At 37.9% G+C, this 21,746-nt stretch overlaps 2 protein-coding genes across 9 annotated transcripts; one reads left to right on the top strand and one right to left on the bottom strand.

Annotated features, from left to right (window-relative positions):
- The first annotated feature begins 9 nt into the window (after positions 1-9).
- On the top strand, positions 10-4,454 carry LOC135161023 (endoribonuclease CG2145-like). 2 transcript variants are annotated; one of them, XM_064118263.1, is made up of 5 exons: positions 10-202; positions 1,874-2,455; positions 2,489-3,128; positions 3,371-3,803; positions 4,031-4,454. In XM_064118263.1, the coding sequence occupies exons 1-5, from the start codon at positions 145-147 to the stop codon at positions 4,262-4,264; spliced, it is 1,947 nt and encodes a 648-aa protein (XP_063974333.1). In that variant the 5' UTR covers positions 10-144; the 3' UTR covers positions 4,265-4,454. The 2 variants fall into 2 exon arrangements, with proteins under 2 accessions (XP_063974333.1, XP_063974331.1); XM_064118261.1 differs by having other exon boundaries at positions 1,874-3,128.
- A 644-nt stretch (positions 4,455-5,098) lies between these two features.
- Positions 5,099-21,453, bottom strand: LOC135161016 (MAP kinase-activating death domain protein). 7 transcript variants are annotated; one of them, XM_064118249.1, is made up of 21 exons: positions 21,208-21,452; positions 19,953-20,164; positions 19,696-19,864; positions 18,474-18,639; positions 18,055-18,390; positions 17,272-17,572; positions 15,804-16,947; positions 15,441-15,685; positions 13,691-14,308; positions 12,525-13,109; positions 11,992-12,196; positions 11,765-11,910; positions 11,308-11,581; positions 11,100-11,229; positions 10,658-10,874; positions 10,282-10,554; positions 9,893-10,069; positions 8,442-8,450; positions 6,448-6,520; positions 6,017-6,063; positions 5,099-5,930 (listed from the first exon to the last, which is right to left on the bottom strand). In XM_064118249.1, the coding sequence occupies exons 2-21, from the start codon at positions 20,046-20,048 to the stop codon at positions 5,772-5,774; spliced, it is 5,370 nt and encodes a 1,789-aa protein (XP_063974319.1). In that variant the 5' UTR covers positions 20,049-20,164; positions 21,208-21,452; the 3' UTR covers positions 5,099-5,771. The 7 variants fall into 7 exon arrangements, 6 of the variants coding, with proteins under 6 accessions (XP_063974319.1, XP_063974318.1, XP_063974316.1 ...); XM_064118248.1 differs by having other exon boundaries at positions 11,765-12,196; positions 18,055-18,381; positions 21,208-21,453; XM_064118246.1 differs by having other exon boundaries at positions 11,765-12,196.
- Between the last annotated feature and the right edge of the window lie 293 nt (positions 21,454-21,746).

Raw genomic sequence — 21,746 nt, 5'->3', positions numbered from 1 at the left:
CAGAAACAGGGGAACGTAAAATCTTGCTGTAGTGGATGTACGTAAAACGACTCCCACTTCAGGTTCAGTCTCTCGCGAAACGTTAACAGTGTAAGACGTTCTTAATCAGGAAAAACAGACGAGAAGAAATCGGAGGGGACCATAATGATGGCCAAGAAGGCATTCATCGTCCTTTTGGCTGTGACCTTGACACTTCTAGTCGGTGAGAAGTTGAACAACAAATTAATTAAGAAGTCAATTCTCTTTGAGTCAGTGGAAATAATGGAAAACGTATTCCTTAATTTATGCAGATCCTTGAAAGAGTTTTTTTTATTCTTTGTCATTAGTCACTACATGTTGTTTATATTTCTTCTGAGGACGGAGATCGATTAGTTTTCCTTTGGGCTGGACTTTCCTGGGAATTAATTTGTAGAAAAACGAAAAACTAATGGGATAATCCTGTGGATTTGACCCTGTAATAATCCTTGGGATTTTGGTGATATTCCTCAATTGTTAGTATTTGTTGAAGGATTAAACGAATTCCTGGGTAAATTGTGAATGGTAGTCAATCAGTTATGGATCTGAATAAATTATTGTAATGAAGGAAATTACTTTATATTTTAAAATCAAATGTAGACGGACTTATTCTTAACTTATGAAGTCATATAGATAAAAGTCTAATTCTAAGTTTTACTGGCGTCCGAGTGAACGTTCTGGTGTTCTCCTTTTGAAAAAAAGCATTTCACTGGAGATGAAAGGTTAATGCACTTGAGTACCTTTAAACAAATTCTGTAAACAATTTAAGAAGTTTTGAGTAGCTCGACCTGAGGGCAGAGCTATACTGGAACTTAACTTCTGGACAATTCACTTAAGAATTCCGAGGACAAGACCTTCAAAATCCACGTGAGGTCGAGTGGTAGATCCTTGATATGCTATGCGAACTTTAAAAATAAATCTGACGCCGAGTAATTTGTCATCATGAAAACACCATAGAGAATTCTATGATACGTGTCAAAATACCCGATACGTTCTACTGGAGATTGTAAAATGGGTCAACGAGATGTTTACAGACTTTGGATTCGTACATAATGGTATCAAGGATCAAACTTCTGGGGTCAAGCGATAATATGATAAGCCAAACGATTTACATTTGAGGAAAAAGTGAAGTTCAACTTCTAAGAAATGACTAATCTCTTTAAGACTCCAATCAAGCTAATATTTTCATTATGATTTTTTCAAAAATTGTCCAGTTGAGTTTTAAAAAATTAGTCAACTCAATTGAATTCTGAAATACTACCGAATAAAAGCTCCTCAACGAATGTATCTCGATTCTGTAACTGAAAGAATTGTTGTTGCAAAAAGTTTAATTTGGATCAATAATTGCCAAATCGAAAATTCAGGAATCACTTGTTCGTATCATTAATAGGCCAGGGTTCTACCGATTTTACGGTAAGACTAGGGTAATTGAAAAATTTCTAGAAATATTTAATAATTTTTCAAAGAACAATATTTTATAATAATGCTCCATGAACCCCTCGGGAAATTATTTACTTTTATAGCCCTCTCCTTTCCCCTCTCCACCGCCATATCGAGCATTACCTGGGTTTTGCATTAATCGCTTCTATCGTAACATAAATTAAAACGACTAAGTTCTATATTTTTAGTTTTTTTATCTACTTTTTTTCAGAATTTTTTCATTTTTTGTGCATCTCTGCTTCATGCAGGACTGCATCAAAGTTCCAGATTGAATATAAAACCAATAACTATCTATTCCAAATAGTTTAGTCTCACCAACCGAGCCTTAAACTAAAAAAATTGTTCTCATCTCCAAAAATGTTTAGTCATCACCCCACCAAATTCCCATTCTCCAACAATAACGTCGCCCATTTTCCAGAGGACACTGAAGCCGGTTGGAAATTCTGGAAGAAGGACAAGTCGACAACGACAGAAACACCAATTACATCGACAACAACTACGACAACAATCCCCCCCGTATCAAATAGCCTTGCCCCTGGGAATGGGAATGCCCCAGGTTCGCGACAACCCACCGGTTCCGTCACCAATGCCCTCGCTGGTGCAGCTAATCCAGGTCTAGCAATAGGGGTGGGCAACTCAGGACAAAATATACGAGATAACGCGCGTCCTCAGAGGCCGAATCCTGGAACAGAAGTTGGTCAGGACTTTCCCGGATCTAAACCAGCGAATCCAGCTACTGGCGGAGGTACGGGACAGGGGTACAGAGACTGGGCTGCAGATCTCACTGGTGCTGGCGACCCTTCCAAACCGGCTCCAAAGCTTCCATCCACAGGTCCAGCTTTGTCCTCTGGGGGACCAACTCCAGGATTGACTAGACCATCGGGCTCCAATTCGTCTCAACCTGTCGCGCCGAACAGTCCCCAATCAGGACTTCCAGCTAGTAGACCAGCGTCTCCAGCATTAGGACTTCCAGCTAGTAGACCAGCGTCTCCAGCATCAGGTCGACCCAGTGGACCAGTATCTCCAGCATCAGGTCCAGTTAGTGGACCAGCATCTCCAGCATTAGGTCCAGTAAGTGGACCAGTGTCTCCAACTGGTGCACAAGGAAACAGACAGGGTCCTCCTCCTCTCGGCCCGAGACCAGTATCTACTGGAGGAACTACTGGAGGATCATCAACTGGTCAAACTGGAAATGATAGGCCGCAAGTGTCCAGCATAAATGTTGGGCCGATTACTCCCGCTCCACCAAATCGTCATTCTTCAGGATATCCGAGTCTTCCAGGATCTCCAAGCTCTCCAGGAGCATCTTCTCCTGGAGGACCGACGTGGGCGGAGGTCGCTGGACGTGGAAGCCATCCAGGATCACCAACGCCAGCGCCCAGACCGTCTGGACAACCGATTACTGGACAGACTGGAGGAAGAATCTCCCCTGGAGCAGTCGTCGGGGGTCTTGCTGGAGGAGCTGCAGCAGCTGGACTGGCAACCAGTGGCCCAAAAAAAATTTATTCCAGTAATCCAACTTATAGTAAAGGCAACTCGGTGACTGATGATGATCTGGAAAAATTGGCTGAAGCCCTCTGGATCAAGGATAAGAACAATGCCTGGAAGTATATTACATTGAATCTTCAGAAACAAACTAGCTCGAGCAGCCAAAAGGACGAGGCTCCACAACCGTTAGTAACTTTTTTTTACTAGTCAATTGAATTTAGCAATGAAGTGCTCAATAGTTATAAGTCAATTCTTTTGAGGATTAATTTTTTTTTAATTCGATCACATTTGGAATCGTAATTTTTCCTCAATTTAATTATCGTTTCTGTTCGCCAATAAAAGTTCGCAAAAATCAGAACTTAACACAGTGACTTAAAGGCACTCTAGCCACTGTGTTAACCATTCTGAATACTTGACCTTTGTTCAGGTTGCTCAAGGTCAAAGACGAAGCCTTCCAGATTCCGACAATCGAAAAGGTCCTCACTATCTACGACAATTACAAGCTGGACAGTCGTGAGGCCGAGTACATGGGGCCCCTACAGAGAAATGAAGAGAGTCTGCTTGTTGACACTTTCCTGAGTACAAATGTCATGTCAGCGGCGATGCGTTTTCTTGCAAACAAGGGCTACCTTCGTCAAGATTACTACCACTACAAGGAAACCCTGAGGAGGATGTGGTTCAATCTTTACCCAAGGGGTGGTGAGACAGCCGGAAGCACTGGATTTGAGCATGTCTTCTTAACTGAGCTCAAATTAGGTACTGAAGTCAGTGGACTACATAATTGGATATATTTCGATGCTGCGGAGAAGAATCGACGAGCAGACTATTTGGGGTACATCAAGAAATTGGATCTTGGAGATGTGAGTACATCATTCGCATGTATGGGACTGAAAACATATTTTAGATTATTTTCTCTTTCGAAATTTACTTCAATATAAACGACGCTTTTGATGTAGTTCCGGGGAGATGATTGGGTGTTATTTCGGGTATTTGTCGGATTTCGACCCTCAACTACCTCCAAAAAACCCGAGAATTTTTTCCATCTTCAAATTATTACTAACTATTAATTTCTCCTGTTACTCTCCAGAAAGCTGCGATTCTCAAACTCCACACAAAATTCAACAACATCGACAAACCAGTGACAACAATGTTCATCGGAACTTCTCCAGAGCTAGAAATGGCCTTGTACACCGTGTGCTTTTTCGTAAGGTCAGAACAACCATGTCCCGTTTCCCTGGGCGGATCTAAGTTTAATATAATTACTCACAAAATTAAACGCTCGGGAAGCGATCTAATTGGCTCTGCATATCCAGACATATAAACAATCTTCTACTCTAATTTTTGTCATGATTTTTATAAGTATTTTTGTGACTATTCTGGCTATTGTTGTCTCATTATGGAGAGCTACCGTGAGATTAACTGAGATAAATTGTTCGTGATGATGAACATAAGGTAGGAGATAGTGTATTCCTCGCGTGTTAATAAAAGATCATTACTCTTTCGATATTCAATGGCTGTTTTATTCCAATAAATGATTTGTACTACGTTGTTACTCGTTTGTACTGAGTTTAAAAACGTTTCAATAGTTTCTCATCGATTTTTAAATGAATAATTCAAAATCCAACACGAGTTAGGCCAACAGATTAGTGAAAATTTATATTTTCCAATAGGTTCACTTCAATTCGTTAGAGAATCGGTTGTAGTTCAATAAGTGATTTGTTTAATTAACGGTTAGTGGAAAATGTACCACGCAGCAGTCACTAATGACAGATACCCTGTGAGCATGAGGGTTCCACCCGTGTCACAGAGGTCAGTACAAACAGGTACAAACCTAGTGCAAACTGTCGAATAAGTTTATTTCTCGAAATGTAAACACCTGCCAGCTATCTGCATACGAATACGCCATTAACTGCAAAAACCCTTTTTCCTCAGGGTAAATTGCAGAAAATAGAGTGCAGAATAGGATCCATTCGAAAAATGGACATTTAGTCATCCGAATTCATCAGAAAATGTGTATCACGATTTGTTTATCACATTCCCTATCAAAACAACTCAGTTTATTGTTATTCGTTTCCATTCCATTGACAGAAACTTTAGTTTAATCATCTTTCTCGTAATACATAATAATTAACAACAAATATTTACAGTCACTAGTAAATTATAGACATTACTCAAGATTGTTGTCATATGTATAAAGTATCACGGAAATAGAATCCATTATTCTCATATAATCTAATTTGCAACTGCAATAGACTATCTCTAAATCTGTCAATTATTGTACAGATAGTGCAGATGATCTATGATGATCTGCCCATAATGTCAGGAATGATTTCGCTTATTGCACGAGGAGTTTCTTTTATATCTGAGAGTTTTTATGATTATGTACATATATCCACAATCATGGTATTTATGTAATACTGCGGAGTCTCACTATTGGCCTCTGACTATCTCAAAATAATAAAGTACATTATTTGTACTAATGAAATTATTGTTTTCTCCATCGATAGGCACTCGCTCCAATAAATGCTCATTTAAATTATCTCGTGAATTTAATCGTTAATGCAATTAGAACCGTTGATGACTTCCTCGTGGAACTTTTCTTTTTTCAATGAAATTGCTTCAAGTTATTGCACTTAATAGTTGTGCAGGTGTTAAAGTCCGTACCGAACAAATATATTTCCTCCTTTTTAAACTTAAATGTAAACAATCGTTTAACGTGACTTTTCGAATGCGATCTTGAGTGTCGTCAGACAGGTGAGGGAAACACGTGAAATGTTACTATGGGGATTTCGTATATATTCATAGATCATGGAATCTTCGTATCGTTGTCAGCGATGATTATCAGATTGCAATGCTGCTGTCTCCTGCGTTATTATGCGAGTGGCATTCGACAGCGACTCTTGATCCTTCTGGGATAACTTGCGTTGCTTCAGACCAGTTGCGAGGTATGAAAAGACGCAGATGACAGCGTAACAGATCTCTCGGGCCTGGAAAAGGGAAAATGAGAATGAATGGAGTTTTATATCGAATTACTGGATCACAGTGATTTTGGAGTTGTCAATTAGCCACTCACCATGGGAGATATATATTTACGTTGAATAATCTGTCGATTTTTCGGATCTGTAATGGTACAAAATAAATCGTAATTGTCATTTGCTGGCGTCCTCGATTTAAGGTATTTATTGTGCGGTTAAAGAGAATTTTCAAGAATTCAAGAAAATAGAAGAAATATGTTCATAAATTATGATTTATAAGATCAGTGTAAATTGAAGATTTCAATTTCTCAAGTTTTTATATCTCCGTTTGTTATATTTTTATTTGTACAATTAAACGCCATTTTTAAAAAAAGATAATGTATGAATATAAGGTACGGCCCTTCTTCAATCGTTAAAAAGTTGTTTCAAACAAATAAAAAATCTGCTCGTCGGAGAAATCGTCAATTTATCAACTTTTTCCAATTCTCTTTAATCACCACATTAATACCAGAGTGACTATCGAACTTACTGTATTCCTCCAACACAAAAATGCCTCCATTCTGGGTAAAGCACTTGCGGATATGATCAAATCTTACAAAGAACTGGAAATCAATCGATGTTGGATTAATGATTTATGTAAAAACCAAAGAACAGTATCGCATGCATTTTGATATTCAATATTCCGCATCTAAACATTCTCTCAATCCATAGGCCACTAATTTTCATCAATCCACGTACAATAAACAATCGGTTTCTTCGTAGTATAGTTGCAATTCTTCATTGTAAATTTAATTTTAGAAATACATTATTTATCATCTTCGGATTCAATTCACCTTCAGTAATAAAACGAAAAATTTTATCAGTAAAGTATTCAACTAAACTATTCGAAACACAAACCATTCAAAGTTTAATTAATGCTCATTGCTGCTACAGTGCTGCTAAATCTTCATGCATTACAAATCCGTGTGACATGCGCATTTCTGTTGATAAAGGCAATCGCTTCATGTGATTTGTAAAAAACACAGTAAGAGTATGTAATTTAAAAAAAAGTGTTTTTCAGCGAAGGGTACAATAAGGCAGTGACAGGCAACTCTGGAGATGGCCTAAACTTATCATAACATGATTAATTGACAGCTTTTGATTTTCAGTGCCATGTGTGCATCGGAATGTGTGTTTTTTTAATGAACGAGCGGTGAAGGATATTCAACTAGTTTATAAACTACCCTAGAGTATGCCAAAAATGTTCTTCTCTGTCAATATCTCCATTTTTCTCTAATACAAAAAAAAAGTTTTCTTCTCTGTTTATTGTTCTACGTGCCACATTTCTATTGGAATTCGTGAATTGTGTTAGTGTAATGTTGGAACATCGATAAAACATATTTAGTGTTACGGTGCCATGGACCAACCCATTGTTTCAATCCATTGCCTTCTATTAGAGCCTCTAGGCAGGCTTGTAGCGCACTCATTATATTATTCGTGATTTTTTCATTCAAAACCGAATGAATCAGCAGCAGAATGATGAAAAGAGACAATCAAACTCTGGGATTATTTTCTATGTTTTGATGAAAGAACACTACACTGTTGGAAATTTTTCAAAAATTTCACATAAATAGATGTTTCCCCACTCGATTGATTTTTCAATTGAACATGAATATTTGAAAATAAAATGCATCTTTTTTGGTTTTTTCGTTTATTGTGATATAGTTGATTCTTTGGCTAAATCACTTCCTAAAATTGTTCGCAAGTGATATGACCAAAAAGACGCACTTTCCCAGTTTATGAATTTTCGACATATATTTGATATGAGATTATTAGACTGCTCTCATTCCAACACTTTGCCGCATATATGACCTCTTTTCAGATTTTGCGCCTTCCCCAAAGGTGAGCAAATACAAAAACATGCCGAAAGGGTCGGATTCATCGATTTCAAATATATTTTAGCTAAGAACTGAATGTAAATATAAATCAATGACAAAAAAACTAGCACAACTACAGATGTTTCTGATAGACCCTTTAACTGGCTGTGGAGATTGTGCAAATTAATATGATTGCCAATATCATGCAGCAATTCTTTTGTTCACCAGTAAATTTTGTAATTTGCACTGTCTCCAGCAAATATTAGAGTAAAAATTAAATTTATAATCAATGATAATTGATGATTAAACTATTGAATTTGGTTTTGGTATTGGTTCAATATATTTCATCTAATTTCAATATTGGAATTATTTGAAAACATTTAATCACAACTAACACCAATTTTAGTGGTAAACAGTCAAGTAGGACAGAGCATTTCTATTTGTAAAATGAATATTATGCGATTTTGAAAAAGGGTATATGTAGTTTAGATACTCTTAGCACTGCTAAAAATAAAACTAATATATATCATATAAAATCATAGATAAGCATTTATGAATAAATCTTTCAAATGATAAAAGTAATAATGATAAAAACGGCCAACACTGAATTATAAAATTAATGGATATACTGAATTGTAACAATGAGTCACTTGATTAGTTTCAATACCTCGAAATCCTGTTTGTCCAGCGAGGGCAATGTCGTGAGACAGGACAAAAACAGAAAGAGCAGAATAAGAAATAAATCGATTTTTTTTCCTCTCTCTAAATAAAAATAATTGTCTGATATACACCGCTACTGACAGTTGTTTTTACCTTCAATATTATTGATAATATTACATAAATTATTGTTCAAGGACCATCTCAAAAGTTCCCGATAAAAGTTGAAAAAAGTCTATTTTTTTAATTATTTCAAAAGAACAATCTATTATTCACATAATTAAATTAATTCATAAGTAAGCACGACAAATGTTTCAACTAATGTTTACAGAGTATAGCACACATCAGTTGTGCAAATAGACTTTTTCTAACAAGTTTGAATACCAGACATAAAATATCAGCTGGTTTTTTAAATTTCATCTTTTTTTCATTATCAATCCAAAATAGTTGTATAATATTTAGTAGGCATTCAACATTCAATATACGAAAAATATATATGTATGATCTTAATCGGATAATGATAAAAATTTATAGTATAATGATTTTAAAAAAACAGCAATCGATGTGGGACTTTATCTCTGATTTTCCCTTTTGATGAACTAAAAATTTACGGGAATATAAAATGAAAAATATAAATATAGAATGCGGATATATAATAGTATAATTTGGATACAGATAAAATAGAGACTGTTGCTGCACATCGAGCTCCATGCAAAGAAAAACATTTAGAAATGGTTTTAAAAGGTAAATCAATCGATTAATTAACAAAATAGGAGAGAGTCAAAGAATGTCTCGAATTTAATTATACAATTTCACGATTTTTTGCAATTTTCCTGTATGACTTTAATGTACAGAAGAAGTCCAAAACTAACTTGTCCTGTTAACTACTTTGGTAGAATAAATTATGGAAATAGATTATACATAAGAATCAGAGGTATGTAAATGTTACAATCGGCTTTGAACCTAGATATCTTTTTTTAATTAAAGTAGAGAGTGGGGAGAGGGGTAGTCTTGAGTGGTCCTTCTCAAAAATAATAACTAAACATAATGTAAATAGAAAATGAGTAAAATGAATCAATGAAACACAAAAAATTATCCGAATAAATAACAAAATTGTGAGCTTACTGAAAAATAGTTCAACCAATTTCAGATAATCAAGTAATTGCGAATAAATACTTTGTAGATATGTTTTTATCGGTAAATTTATTGGTCGGCCCATGACATTCCAATCCTTTATTTTATTACTTCACCGCCATCTATTACGCTCAGTAGTTTAACTCATTGTTTACACATATCGAACTGCGTATTGTTTGTTATTTTCTTTATTGTCCAACTGACTAGACTAGTAGAACCAGAGTATCGAGTTGTAGGAAAAAAAAGTTAAAACAAAAAAAGAAAAAAATTTACAAGAAAAATCAGTAAAAATTAATGAATATACAATTAGTTGGGAAAGTTTCGTACCTTGCTATTGGCAAAAAGTAAGCCTACACCCTCAATGCAAACTTGAAGAAGACCACCCTCGCCGGTGCGCATGTCCTGTACCGGGAATTCATCGCCAAGCTCGACACCGAGATTCGCACGACCTCGAGCTGCTGCTTTTTCTATCGCGTCTTTTATGCAGTAATAAAGGTCTTTACACTGCAGATGCATAAAAAAATACATTGAAATAATTGCATAATTGTTAGTAATCATTTCATAAATTTTTTGAAAAATTATATAAAAAATCTCTGTCCTAATAATTGAATGAGCTATATTATTTTTTCCATTTGAAATTCCTGGAGAGCAAACAAACAATAAATTTACGACTTTGTTATGCTTTTTGATATACGTCAAAACCAAATGGCACTCACTTTTTTAGTGTAATAATTGTGAAGTTCGAGTTGATCAACATTTCTCTTAGACAAACACAGAACTTTATTTTTGGGGCTGCAGGTCATGTTGACAAGACGCTCGTACCACCAACGCTCGACAATTACACCGTTTACCGATCTCAAAACGAGTCCGTCGTGCCGTACTTCGAGAAAACGTAATTCACCGTCGGCATCCGTACCAGCATGGACGGTAAACGATTGTCTGTGCATTTGTCGAGACGTCAGTGGCTTCAAATCGATGTCATTCCCGTGCTAAAAAACAATAAATTATTATTTCATTTCATTCCATTATTTTATCCCCAGGATTAATAACAATGTTTCGGCGAAAGTGCTATGAATTTTCAATTCTGTTTACCAAATTATCAATTTGATCGAGCAGTTGATTCAACTCCTGACTGTAAATGAGCCCGATGTGACTCTTTCCCAGTAATCTTCGAACTTTTCTCTTGACCTCGAGCTTAGTAACATTCAGCATCACTAAAATTGCTGTTAAGTTATGAAGTAGAGTGCATAGTAATCTGTCTTCGTCGTGCTCAAGTCGTCGACGCTCGCTGTCGCTCAAACTTTTGTACCTTAAAATTTTAATATATTTGTTGTTACTATAGAGATGAAAAAATTATCTCAAAGGGCTCCGTACCAATATTAACGATTATTTACGAAGCGGAAATGCTAACGACACAATATTTTCTGGCAGCACCCATACCCAATCGTATTTATTTTTTTATTGTTAACAAAATTTGCCGCAAGCTCTCGTTAGGACATGCAACTGGGCATAGCCTGTTTTATGTATTTCATACCTCTCCATCATCTCTCCCGGCCCTTGATCCATCCCTATCATATCCCGCTCCTGCGACACAGCATCTAAGAACGCATCTTCCCAAAATTGCATTTGATCCCACAAACGAGAGCGTTCCTTGCCCAATAAGCCTGTGACAAAAAAAATGTATTATAACGAAGGATTTACTGTCACATCTAAAGGGATGCCGAGACAACCTATAAACTTACCCTCAAATAAATAAGTCCTAGCAGCCTCAGGACTCGGAGTAGTGGCAGTGGTCACTAAATTACCCCCATGATATCTGAAACCAGTGCTGAGAGATGATTTACTAGACCATATGCTTCCTGAGCGTTTGTCACGACTATTGCCATCAACTTCGCTGTCCGATACAGCACTTCGAATTGATGATTGATTGGATGGTCGAAATGCCGGGTGATTTAATATACTGCTTCGATCAGAAGATTGAGAATCACTCGAGAGTGCTGATGAACTTTTATTGCCCTGTGAATTTATAGTTCCAAGTTTATTATCAAATCACTATTTTCGATGAAAAGTAAAGACGAGATGAGACACGATGAACAAAAACTGAATAGAAACTAAAATAATGTTAAACACAAATGAACCCATGTCCACTCAAACTTCCATTCATTAATAAACCATTCGTTCAATTAATTGAGTACTCACTTCAGAATCAAAGGATGCCAGTTTACTCAGCAACTTTCCCTTCTTCGAAAACATATCGAGAAATAAATCCGTAGTGGATTGATTATTATCAGAGTGTACTGGTGCTGACGAAGCATGAGATATTTCGAGACGCACTTGCGAAGGATCTTGGGATGATAATTTTCTTGTTACTTCACCATATTCTGATTGCTTTGACGGTGGGTGAGATCTTAAACTATCATGACTACCGTATGAACTTGCTTGAAGCATAAGAGGTCCCTCTAATGCCCCATCCGACAGATCTTTACTCCAGTAGTGGGTGTGGGCGATTTCCATCAATTGAAAAACCGATGCCATACCGCCCAAACCGAAATTTTCGTAAGTTGAATTCAAACCGTGGGATACTGCTTGAAGGCACATGAGCATTCCTTTGTAGACTCCCCGAGAAATACACTGGAACGGAAAATAATTACATACAGCAATATTTTTCATTCGGTGAAGTCATTCGCTTTTTGGAAATTTATGCCACGTCGAATGGATCTTTGGTCTCTTGTTAATTATCATTAACAGTAGTAGACTGTCAATTGAAGGCAGCCCCAACTAGAATCTTTTCAATTATATTCATATTACTATTAAAAATTAATTTCATATTTTAATCTATAAATTTGAATGTAAATTGGTCCTAATTATCCGGCTCTATTATTTTAACTAGTGGATTCAGTCTAAAATTCAATACAACATTCGAAATGTCCTCTGCGAGACAACGAATTTCATGACTTACCACATCATCGATATGATCATCAGGACTGATTCGGCGATTCAATCCTTTATTCAACTTCGTAACAACGAGATCACGGTAACTCTCATCCTCCATAAGTTTTCTCAATCGATTCAACTTGAAAAATCCAACCCCCTCTCCATCCAACACCTGATGGACCACGTCTGTCAAAAATGCCTGATTGTCACTATTAGTATTGGTTCTCTCAGTATTTTGCATCCTCTGAAGATCTTCACGATTGTCTCTACTCGCTGAATGTTTTATCAAAGATGTTTTTTCCACATTTCCAGTTTTTCCTCGCTTGAATGGCCCGAAAGTGGGTGATTTATTTTTCCCTTTTTGCCCTTGAGCCAAGAGACCAGAATTCTTATTTCCACCTTTATTACCAAATAGACCACTGAACATGTCACTCGTCTGGGCTGCTATTCCATTTATATCACTGCTGACGTTACTGAAGAAGTCACGGCCGATGTCACGTTTAGCTCTTGTCTCTGGAGCTACCAGTTGAGTATTGTTGGCATCTCTTCTTTGTTGCATACTTGGCGAGGGAGGAGTGTGTGGTGGCGATTGTTGAGAGTCTCCCAAGCTCTACACAGAGAAAAAAATGAAGTTGGTTCTTCAATAAATATGAGCAAATATTTAAAGATTTTCGAGAAAAATATTTTACACCGTTTAATTATGGGGGATTTTGTCGAAGGGTTGAGAGAAGAGATCGAATGATAAACCCCCCCCCCCCGCATGTGAAAAATAAATAAGAAAAAGAATAACTATAACGATGCCATTTCAATATTCTTACTAATATTGTTAAAATAGAATTTGCAATAATAATACCATTAGTACACCAGAAAATGCAATTAAAAAATTTTACCAGCCCCATTAGCACCGGCTTCCGAAGGGATTCGTAATATTAATCCGAAACTCACTCGGCATCAAGTTATTTCATTTACGTAATTCTCGGAAATTAAAACCCTCGCCGCATTATGATGTACTCACGAATCAGCCCGGTAACCATTAACATAAAAAAAAGGTCATCGGATATCCCCAGCGGAAACTCCGGGATTCCCTGATTTATCGATTCGCCCTTCGTATCAACGCGCATGACCGCAGGGCACAGATTTAAACTAATCTATTATCCAGAAAATGGGAAATTCATTTTCCCTTCTCGTTACCTTGAGTAGACCTTTTTTAGTGGCAACTTCCTTAGCACTTTTCGTTAAATCCCCAATCGTACTTTTTCCCACATAAGTCAAGTCATCCAGAGTATTTTTGCTGACACCAGCAGCAGTTTTTCCCGCTTCCATTGCACTCTTTGATGCCTCTTGTACCGACTTCGTGGCCTCATCCACAGCTTTCTTAGTTTGTTGAGTTAAATGCTCGAGAGCAGCAAATGGACTGTCCTCACCAACTTCAGTGATCTTCTCCTTAGCATGATGTTTGAATTTATCCATGTGAGCGAGGAATCCATCCTGACTGCTTTGCCTAGTAGTTTCCCGAACCAAATCCTTGGCCTGATGAGCAATTTGCTCGAAGAGGGAGCCCTGAGAGCCCTGTCTGAGCACTCCATTTCCACTTCCTGGACTTCCTCCACTGTTCTGTCTTTGTGGGAGGGATGGATGTACAGGAAAATCTGGTGGTATTCCTGTCAGGCTTCTACGAGGCGATCCATTCTCACCACTGATCTGACGAGTTGGTAGAGGTGCCACTGGACTGCTAAAGCTCGAGGTTCTACTTGTGAGGTGTCCGGCACTCGGTTGTCTCTCCAGACTTGGGATCATCGGCATTGGCTGCTGTTGGGATTAAATGTCAATGGAATGTTAGAATTTATGGGGAGGTTTCGAGTGGGGAATAAGAAAGCTTCGTGTGTGATTTTAATTACATCTAGTGGTTGATAGAGATTTGAAAGGTATTAGGAAAAGCCATGAGCAGATGTGACAGATAACGAGATTTTTTATGGGTGATTTCGTGACTGAGGGAGACTAATCTGATAGGGGCCGAGCTACTCTGGTGTAAGTGAACTGAGTGAGCCTGATGTGTTAAAATTTATCTTGAAGGCTTTAACAATAATTAACCCACAGGAAATTCCCTTCGGTGATGATGGAAATGAATTAAGATCTGGAATATTTGATAGGATTGCTATTTCCCAACGGATTTGGGTAATAACTTTGAAAGATGTGAAAATTAAGGCAATTATTACTCAGTAACGGAAATTTTCCGGCAAACGAACGCTCAGGGAAATATCGACGAGTAATTAATTTAATGAACGATTTCATCTTAAATCGAGTTAAATTTCACAACATTCAAAATTTAGACAGCAATCACTTCCTTTTAAATAACAATTCTAATAGTAGGCAAGTCTAATTTATAGCTTAATGAATTTATGGTACCAGCGAATGATTCTCAGAGATAAATTTTTAAGGCGAAAGCATAATTGAGAGCGTTTTCACGAGTCACTATACTAGCACCGTTGGGCCTACTCAGCGAATGATAAAAGTATTCATTATCGTTGAAGCATTTCGATGATTGAGACTAGAAATGGGCCATGATCCCTACTCTATTCTATCTGAAAAACCTAAATACCGTCCAAGTCGTTCGTCATGTTGATAACCATTTCGCTGTAAGTATACTTAATGGACTTCATTGGAATTTTCATAGAAACTTTATTTTTCCACTCTTCTATGTGCTCTCGATGTGATGAGGCATCTTAGGGAGCTATGAGTGCAAGAAAATTCATAGAAAAACGAAAAGTTTCCAGCCAAAATCCAATGAGATCAATTGAGCAGTGTCTGAATAACTGAAGTACATTCGAATGCCAATTGATCAATGAGATGATTCCTTGAGAATCGATGATTCTAATGATACTTTACACAAAGAAATTTAGTAAATAACATAGACGTCCAAACACTGCTTGTATTATCTTACGTGCTTCGGGAGTTGAAATTGTTCTTGGCTCTTTGGTATCAATTCTAACTCAGAATCCCGATTAAAACTTGGACTACTCAAATCACTGTGACTCGAGGATGTACTCGGTGGACTGTCTGCACGTGCCTGTACGTCATCCTCAATTCCTGGGTACTGGAGTGTATCTGGTGGATTGTAAACGTTTTTAGGATCCACTGACAGGGACATCACTTGTGGCTGTGCTGTTTGAGATTGACAGTTGTAGCCTGTGAATAATAAATCGATTCACTCATTTTAATTTTGAAGCTTCCGTGGCCATCAATTATCACATTATTGGCTTTCCAATAAATAATTATGATTAATTGAGCAGTATTTCATACGCACTTGGTGATAAATCTGACGACACCATCTCAGAGACAAAATCACTGAGCGAGGAGTAACTCGAGCTGGTGCTCTCCGCCCCCTCGGAGTCCGACCCACTCTCGTCAGTCGGTTGGTTCTCCATTTCCTGGATGCTCTTCAGCGCACTCACCAATGAACTGCAATTATCCCAGACCGAAAAATGAATGGGCTCCAACGAAGCTGCATACCACTTAGGCTTATCTCCAATCTGTGCTGGATCAAATACTCCAGTTTGTACCCTCAGGAAGGCCACATTGTTTGGCGTCAGTGACCACTCAGCCAAAAACTCCACAGCCTGTGTCCTCGCAAATTTATCCAGAAACTCACTCGTCCTTGGTCTCGACCTGAGGAATGAGTTGATTTGGAAAGCAACGACAGGTCTCGGGTACAGCCTCAAAGTTCTGGTGTGCTCGGTAAAATTCGCCAGTAGATTCTGGGAGTTGAAGAAACGAACCATCGCAACCCTAGTGGCTACGTCCACCGAATCGACATCATTGCCGTAGATGAAAGGGTTGAAGGGAGGTTGCGGTGATTTCTGGATGGGAGGAGTGAAGTTTCTACTCGGTGAAGAGGCACCAGAGGCTCCAGGGGAACTTATGGGGCTGTGACTCCCTCCAACGTCTACACTGGCTCGATGTTTTGTGGAGGAGATGACACTGAGGGTTGACTGATGAGATGAAGTACTCTCTCGACGTGATGGCGATGAAAGCCCAGGTTGAGGGGAGATTGACGATCTCTGGGACCCTGGAACGCTGGGGATGATATTGGAGCCAGCCTGGTCCATTAGCTGCATCGCTTGTCTCAGATGATTCTTCAGGATTGATCCTTCCGGCTCCGGGAGGGCTGGAAGGTGCTCACAGGGTCCTGATGGCGGCGTTATTTTATTGCTGTCTAGATCTACCAGCCAAATGTCATCGGGAAGGTCGAAGTTCTTTTTGTACAGCAGAAATGACGCGGGAATTCCTATGACGAAGGGGGTGGGGGCCAATAACAGTTGTTCGGCGCAGTTCATACATGTTGGAAGTAATGGAATTGCTGGGAACATGTACTCCAGGGGGTAGATCATTGTTACGAACGCCATCACTGACATTGAGAGTGCATTGTAGTCACGTGATTGCATTACTATCTGGAATTATGGAATCGATACGTTATTATCACTTCAGGGGGTTGAGTTGGATAGAGGAAGGGTTGTGGGGTCGGTTGATGATGTAGTGAATATGGTTGAGGTTTTGGTCATTATGGACGAGCCCGGGAGTGGACGACTTTGAAAATAATATTATAATAGACATTGTAACGAGAAAATTGGAGCAACGAAGTATACGATGATAAAATCAAAAGGAATAATAAACTAGGTAATTTTGAAGTTGAAACGCTATTTGTGGAATGAAACCGTTTTTTTTTTAATTATGAACATTAGAAAATTAAAGAAATTAATGAAAGAGTTAATTACCTTGTGCTCGAGGAGTATTAGTGTCAGGACTTTGAGACAAATATCCACCCCAAGGAGCTCAAGGGGTAAGTGGAGGGGGAAGTCAACGAGGGAAAATCGAACGTGATCTGGAAGAGCAAAGCAAAGGGCCGGGTAAATCTGGGGCGAGACTATCTCCATTTCAAGACGTGTTTTTTCGGGAACTGGGACGGGGGCACTCAACAGCCGGAGTATCCAGGTTTCTATCTCACGGACGTCGTGGAGAACCAGGGAGGAGGCGCCTTCGAAACATTGATTGGCGAGGACACTCCATACGGAATCTCTGTGGACAAAACAAATCAAATTTTGAGGTAGAGGTATTGGGTTTGAGGGAGAGATATTGGGTCTCCATTTCCGAAGCTTTAATTCGTTGTGTTTGTACAAGACTATTCAGAGTATCGCAGAAATCATTATAGGTATGGTCAAGGGAACGCCGGGCAATCGAATGTCTGAATTTCAAACATCTCGTGTACACATTAAAGCCAAAGTGTATATATTTTATATTTGAGAAAAACTCTATTTTTTATTCGTTTTCAAGATTTATAAGTATTGATTGTTCGTTTTTTAATAAAAACTTGGATGTGGGTTCGAATCCCATTTGGGGCTGTTCATTTTTTTTTGAAAATTGATTTCTGTAATTAATTAATTTCTAGTTTCTGATCTGATGTAGTGAAACAACACAATTCCCGAAAAATTAATTTGAACAATTACGACCTGTCCAGTTAAAAACGAACATAAACAGAATTTAAAAAATTTTCTGTTCACCTGTTAATCTGTCTCGATGCCCCAACCTTTTGTGGTGACATGTTGTCGTTGCAGGCATCAATAATTCGTTTCAATACGAATAAACATTCTCGAAATCGTGAAAAGAATGGATGATGCGAGATGATACAGAGAGAAGTAAGCGAGTGATTTCTAATCCTCTGCCTTCGTCGTGATGCCCTGGGTGAGGGTGAATGGCTGCCACCACTCTCACTGTCTCCACTCGGTGCAGTTATACCCAGACGCGGTGCTCGCGTTGCCATGGGTGTGTCTGAATCCCTTCTGCTGGGATATTCTCTGTCTGAATCGCTAGGCCCAATGGCACTACTTCTGTGGTCGCTGGAATTACAAAATCGATAAAATGCTCAGGGCTAAAAAATGAGAGTGAAGGGCGCACGAAATTAATTAGAAAACAAGGTCACCTTGAGAAAGCTGAATCCGAGCTTTTTTCCATGCTCTTTCGCCAACTTTCTTTGCGCAATTTTGGATCATTCTTGTCTTTTCGGATCCTCATCCCTGTTGTGGTTGAACTTGTTATTCTCTCCACTGGACGATAAAAATTTACACATGTTCCATAACGCGTTTTGCCTATTTTAACAAAATACAATGTTATGATAACCATGAAAACAAATTAATTCTGCAAACATTTGATAATTGAAAAAAAAAATTGTTTCCAATGCTTAAAGTGTTCTTTAGAAAATCCATTCTCCATGCGTTTGATAATTGTAGAATTGACGATTTTTTATTATTGAGGGAACTATTAGAGTAACTTCCTCAGTGAAAATATACCTCTGCAAAACTCAAGTTTAGGAAAAAGAGAAGTTTAGTTGGAAAATTCTATCGGAGATAAACAGAAAATTCAATTTTTATTTTATGGATTTTTCCTTCGTTCTCCCCTTTAAAAGTTCGATATTAAACTTCTACAAAATGTCCCCCTATAAGAAGTATAAAAAATCCAATTCCTCCGGGGTTTACTAGGAAATGTTTTCTGTCGAACATTTCTAATGCAAGAAGCACAGAAAACTTGGCAGACATCTAATTGAGTTGTAGAACAAAATACAATAGAAGAAAAGAAGAAGAAAAAGAAGAGATTAAATAGAAATTCAATACTGCACTCGCAAATGCACCCCATTATTGTATGGATTTTTTTTACGCTTTAAAATCCTAAGAGAATTATAATATGCCTTAAATTAAGAGCACAATAAATAATTTTGGAAAATACATTAGAAAATTATTTCATCAGAATGTTATAATTGTTTGCGTGCGTATCATTCATTTCCCCTAATTGATTATTCATCAGTCCAGAGTGCATTGAATTTTCCTGTAGTGACTCTCCCTTTTTGACTTGGAGGAAGGGCCAATGCTAATCTCAGGACGAGGAAAGTGGATATCACTTAGAAAAATTAATTTACTTCAAGAAATTTCAAGCAAAACCTTCACATACTCAGAAAATTTTGTCGAATGAAGAAAACTTGCTGGAATTTCAGAAAAATTCATCGTATGTTTAATTAAAACAAAACATTTTCATTAAAACAAAAAAAAATTATTGTCGATCAACGGACTAGTCCACGTAATCTTTCGGCAATATCAGGAATATCTAGAGTAACATGCAGGATTTTTCGGATTAACTCCTCATTTCTGTACCTGAATCCTTGTCGGTGAGGGTGAAGGTGAATGACGTAGCTTCTCTCAACACCGTACGTTTAGGGCCGACACTGGTGCATCCTTCTGGCTGACAGAAATACACCATGTCGAGTGGTAATGGAAAATCCTTGTGATCCTCCACTGGATAACGGCGCAGTAATTCTGGCACCTGGATTGATACGATTGATTTGTATGACTATTGATTTTATCGACAGCAATGACATAAAAGCCGGTGTAACAAATTTATTTTTGGGTACCTGAACAGGCTGCCTCGAGCCTGGACATGACCTTGCGCCGACAATGGCCATGTAATCCACGAGTCGTGGGCACAGGGATTTTTTCTGTTCGTCCATTTTTATTATTCGAGTTATCGATTGTTGATATCAGTCACCGAATTGTCGTTGTCTGTGACATTGGATTGATGGAAACGATTGGAGAAGGTTTATTGTTCAATAGCATCATAAATGATCTGCAATAATTTATCATTTTCAGTAAATGTCTTGAAAGAAGAGGAGGGTTCAGAAGATCCAGGGGGAATTCATGGAGTCATGGGATTATAACGATTACTATTCACTTCCTGGGAAAAGGTAACAGAAGCTTTTCTAGAGCTCACGAAATTCCCCACAATACTGTCATATGTCTCTTGAAATTTCGGTCACAGGATTCAAGTTGGAATGAAAACATTTACAACAATTGAAGTACCCATTTTAACCAATAATTCATTTCTGAACGCGAGTACTTGTGATTAATTTTCAAAAATGAACATCACATTCAACTGAATGTCAATAGACTGAAAAGTCTGAACAGTGAACGACTTAGATTATTAAAATTGCTCGAATCTTTAGAAAATCGATGGGTTCATCAGTGAAAAAATATTCTGAAATTTCATACCATTTCTTTCCTCTCAACATACCAAGAACTATCTGATTTTTTTACCATTGATTCAATACTTCACTTGTCAGCTAGAGTTTAAACAAATTGTCATGATAGTCAGACCTCTCTTAGCATCTGAAAAATACTTAAAAACGATATTTTAACTAGAAACTCGGTTTTGTTATAAAAAATTCCAACTTGACTACTTCAAAATGCAGAGATTCATTTTCTAACGAGGTGCATGGAGACTAGCTGATGTCTTCATAGTAATCTTCCCTTATTTCTTATCAAAATGAATGATGCCTCCACCGAGGATAAGCATTCTATCACACAATGTACATTGTACCTCATAACTTCCTAGGATTTCCACCCTTACATCACCCAGTGAGCCCACCAAAGCCCAATATCGATACATGGATTAATTACTTCTGACCACATCGACAACTGTTCAGCCAATTAATTAATTCTTCATAACACGTCAATCGTCGGGAAAAATCGAGAGCAGAAAGACTTCGATCAAATGGTACGAAAGACCTTGTCAAACATTTAAGGCCACGAAGACCTTCGAAGGATGACGTGAATGACGAAACCTTTCCGTTCCATTTAAAAACCATGGACATCATCAATGATAATACATACCTTATGTTCCAAAATATCTGTACTACGTCCACTACTGCTGTAATCACTGTAAGTACCTCGTGAAATAACGAAATAGTATTGAAATTCTTTGGATTCTTACGAGAATAAAAATCAATAAATTTTCCAGGACATCATTGATATCCCTAGTGTCTCGTCGTAGTCGTAAAACCGTACGTACTGAGCTGATGAAGAGTATTTTACTTGTCTCGATGTTGGGAGTATGCGCCAGCGCAGGAAAAGCCCCGCACATCACCACTTGTGCGACGAATCGGTGGGTGGAAATACAAAACGTAGAGAGGTGATAAGGAGGAAGCGGGTGGTCTGCTTACGCGCACAAATGTCATAAGAATGGATCAATACACGTACACAGTCAAATAAAATACTCGTGTAGCCGAATATATGGTATGTAGTACCTAATGTAATGAAATATGGGCAAGGACTTTGAGCCAATTACAGTGGTGAACATTTTTGGGGAAAATTTTCGGTAAATTCTTGGGAAACTCTTTCTCACAGTTCTTTGGAGTCTTGAACTTTCATAA

The sequence above is a fragment of the Diachasmimorpha longicaudata genome, chromosome 3 (assembly GCF_034640455.1).
Source record: "Diachasmimorpha longicaudata isolate KC_UGA_2023 chromosome 3, iyDiaLong2, whole genome shotgun sequence".
Taxonomy (NCBI): Eukaryota; Metazoa; Arthropoda; class Insecta; order Hymenoptera; family Braconidae; genus Diachasmimorpha; species Diachasmimorpha longicaudata.
This window is presented reverse-complemented; position numbering and strand designations above follow the sequence as displayed.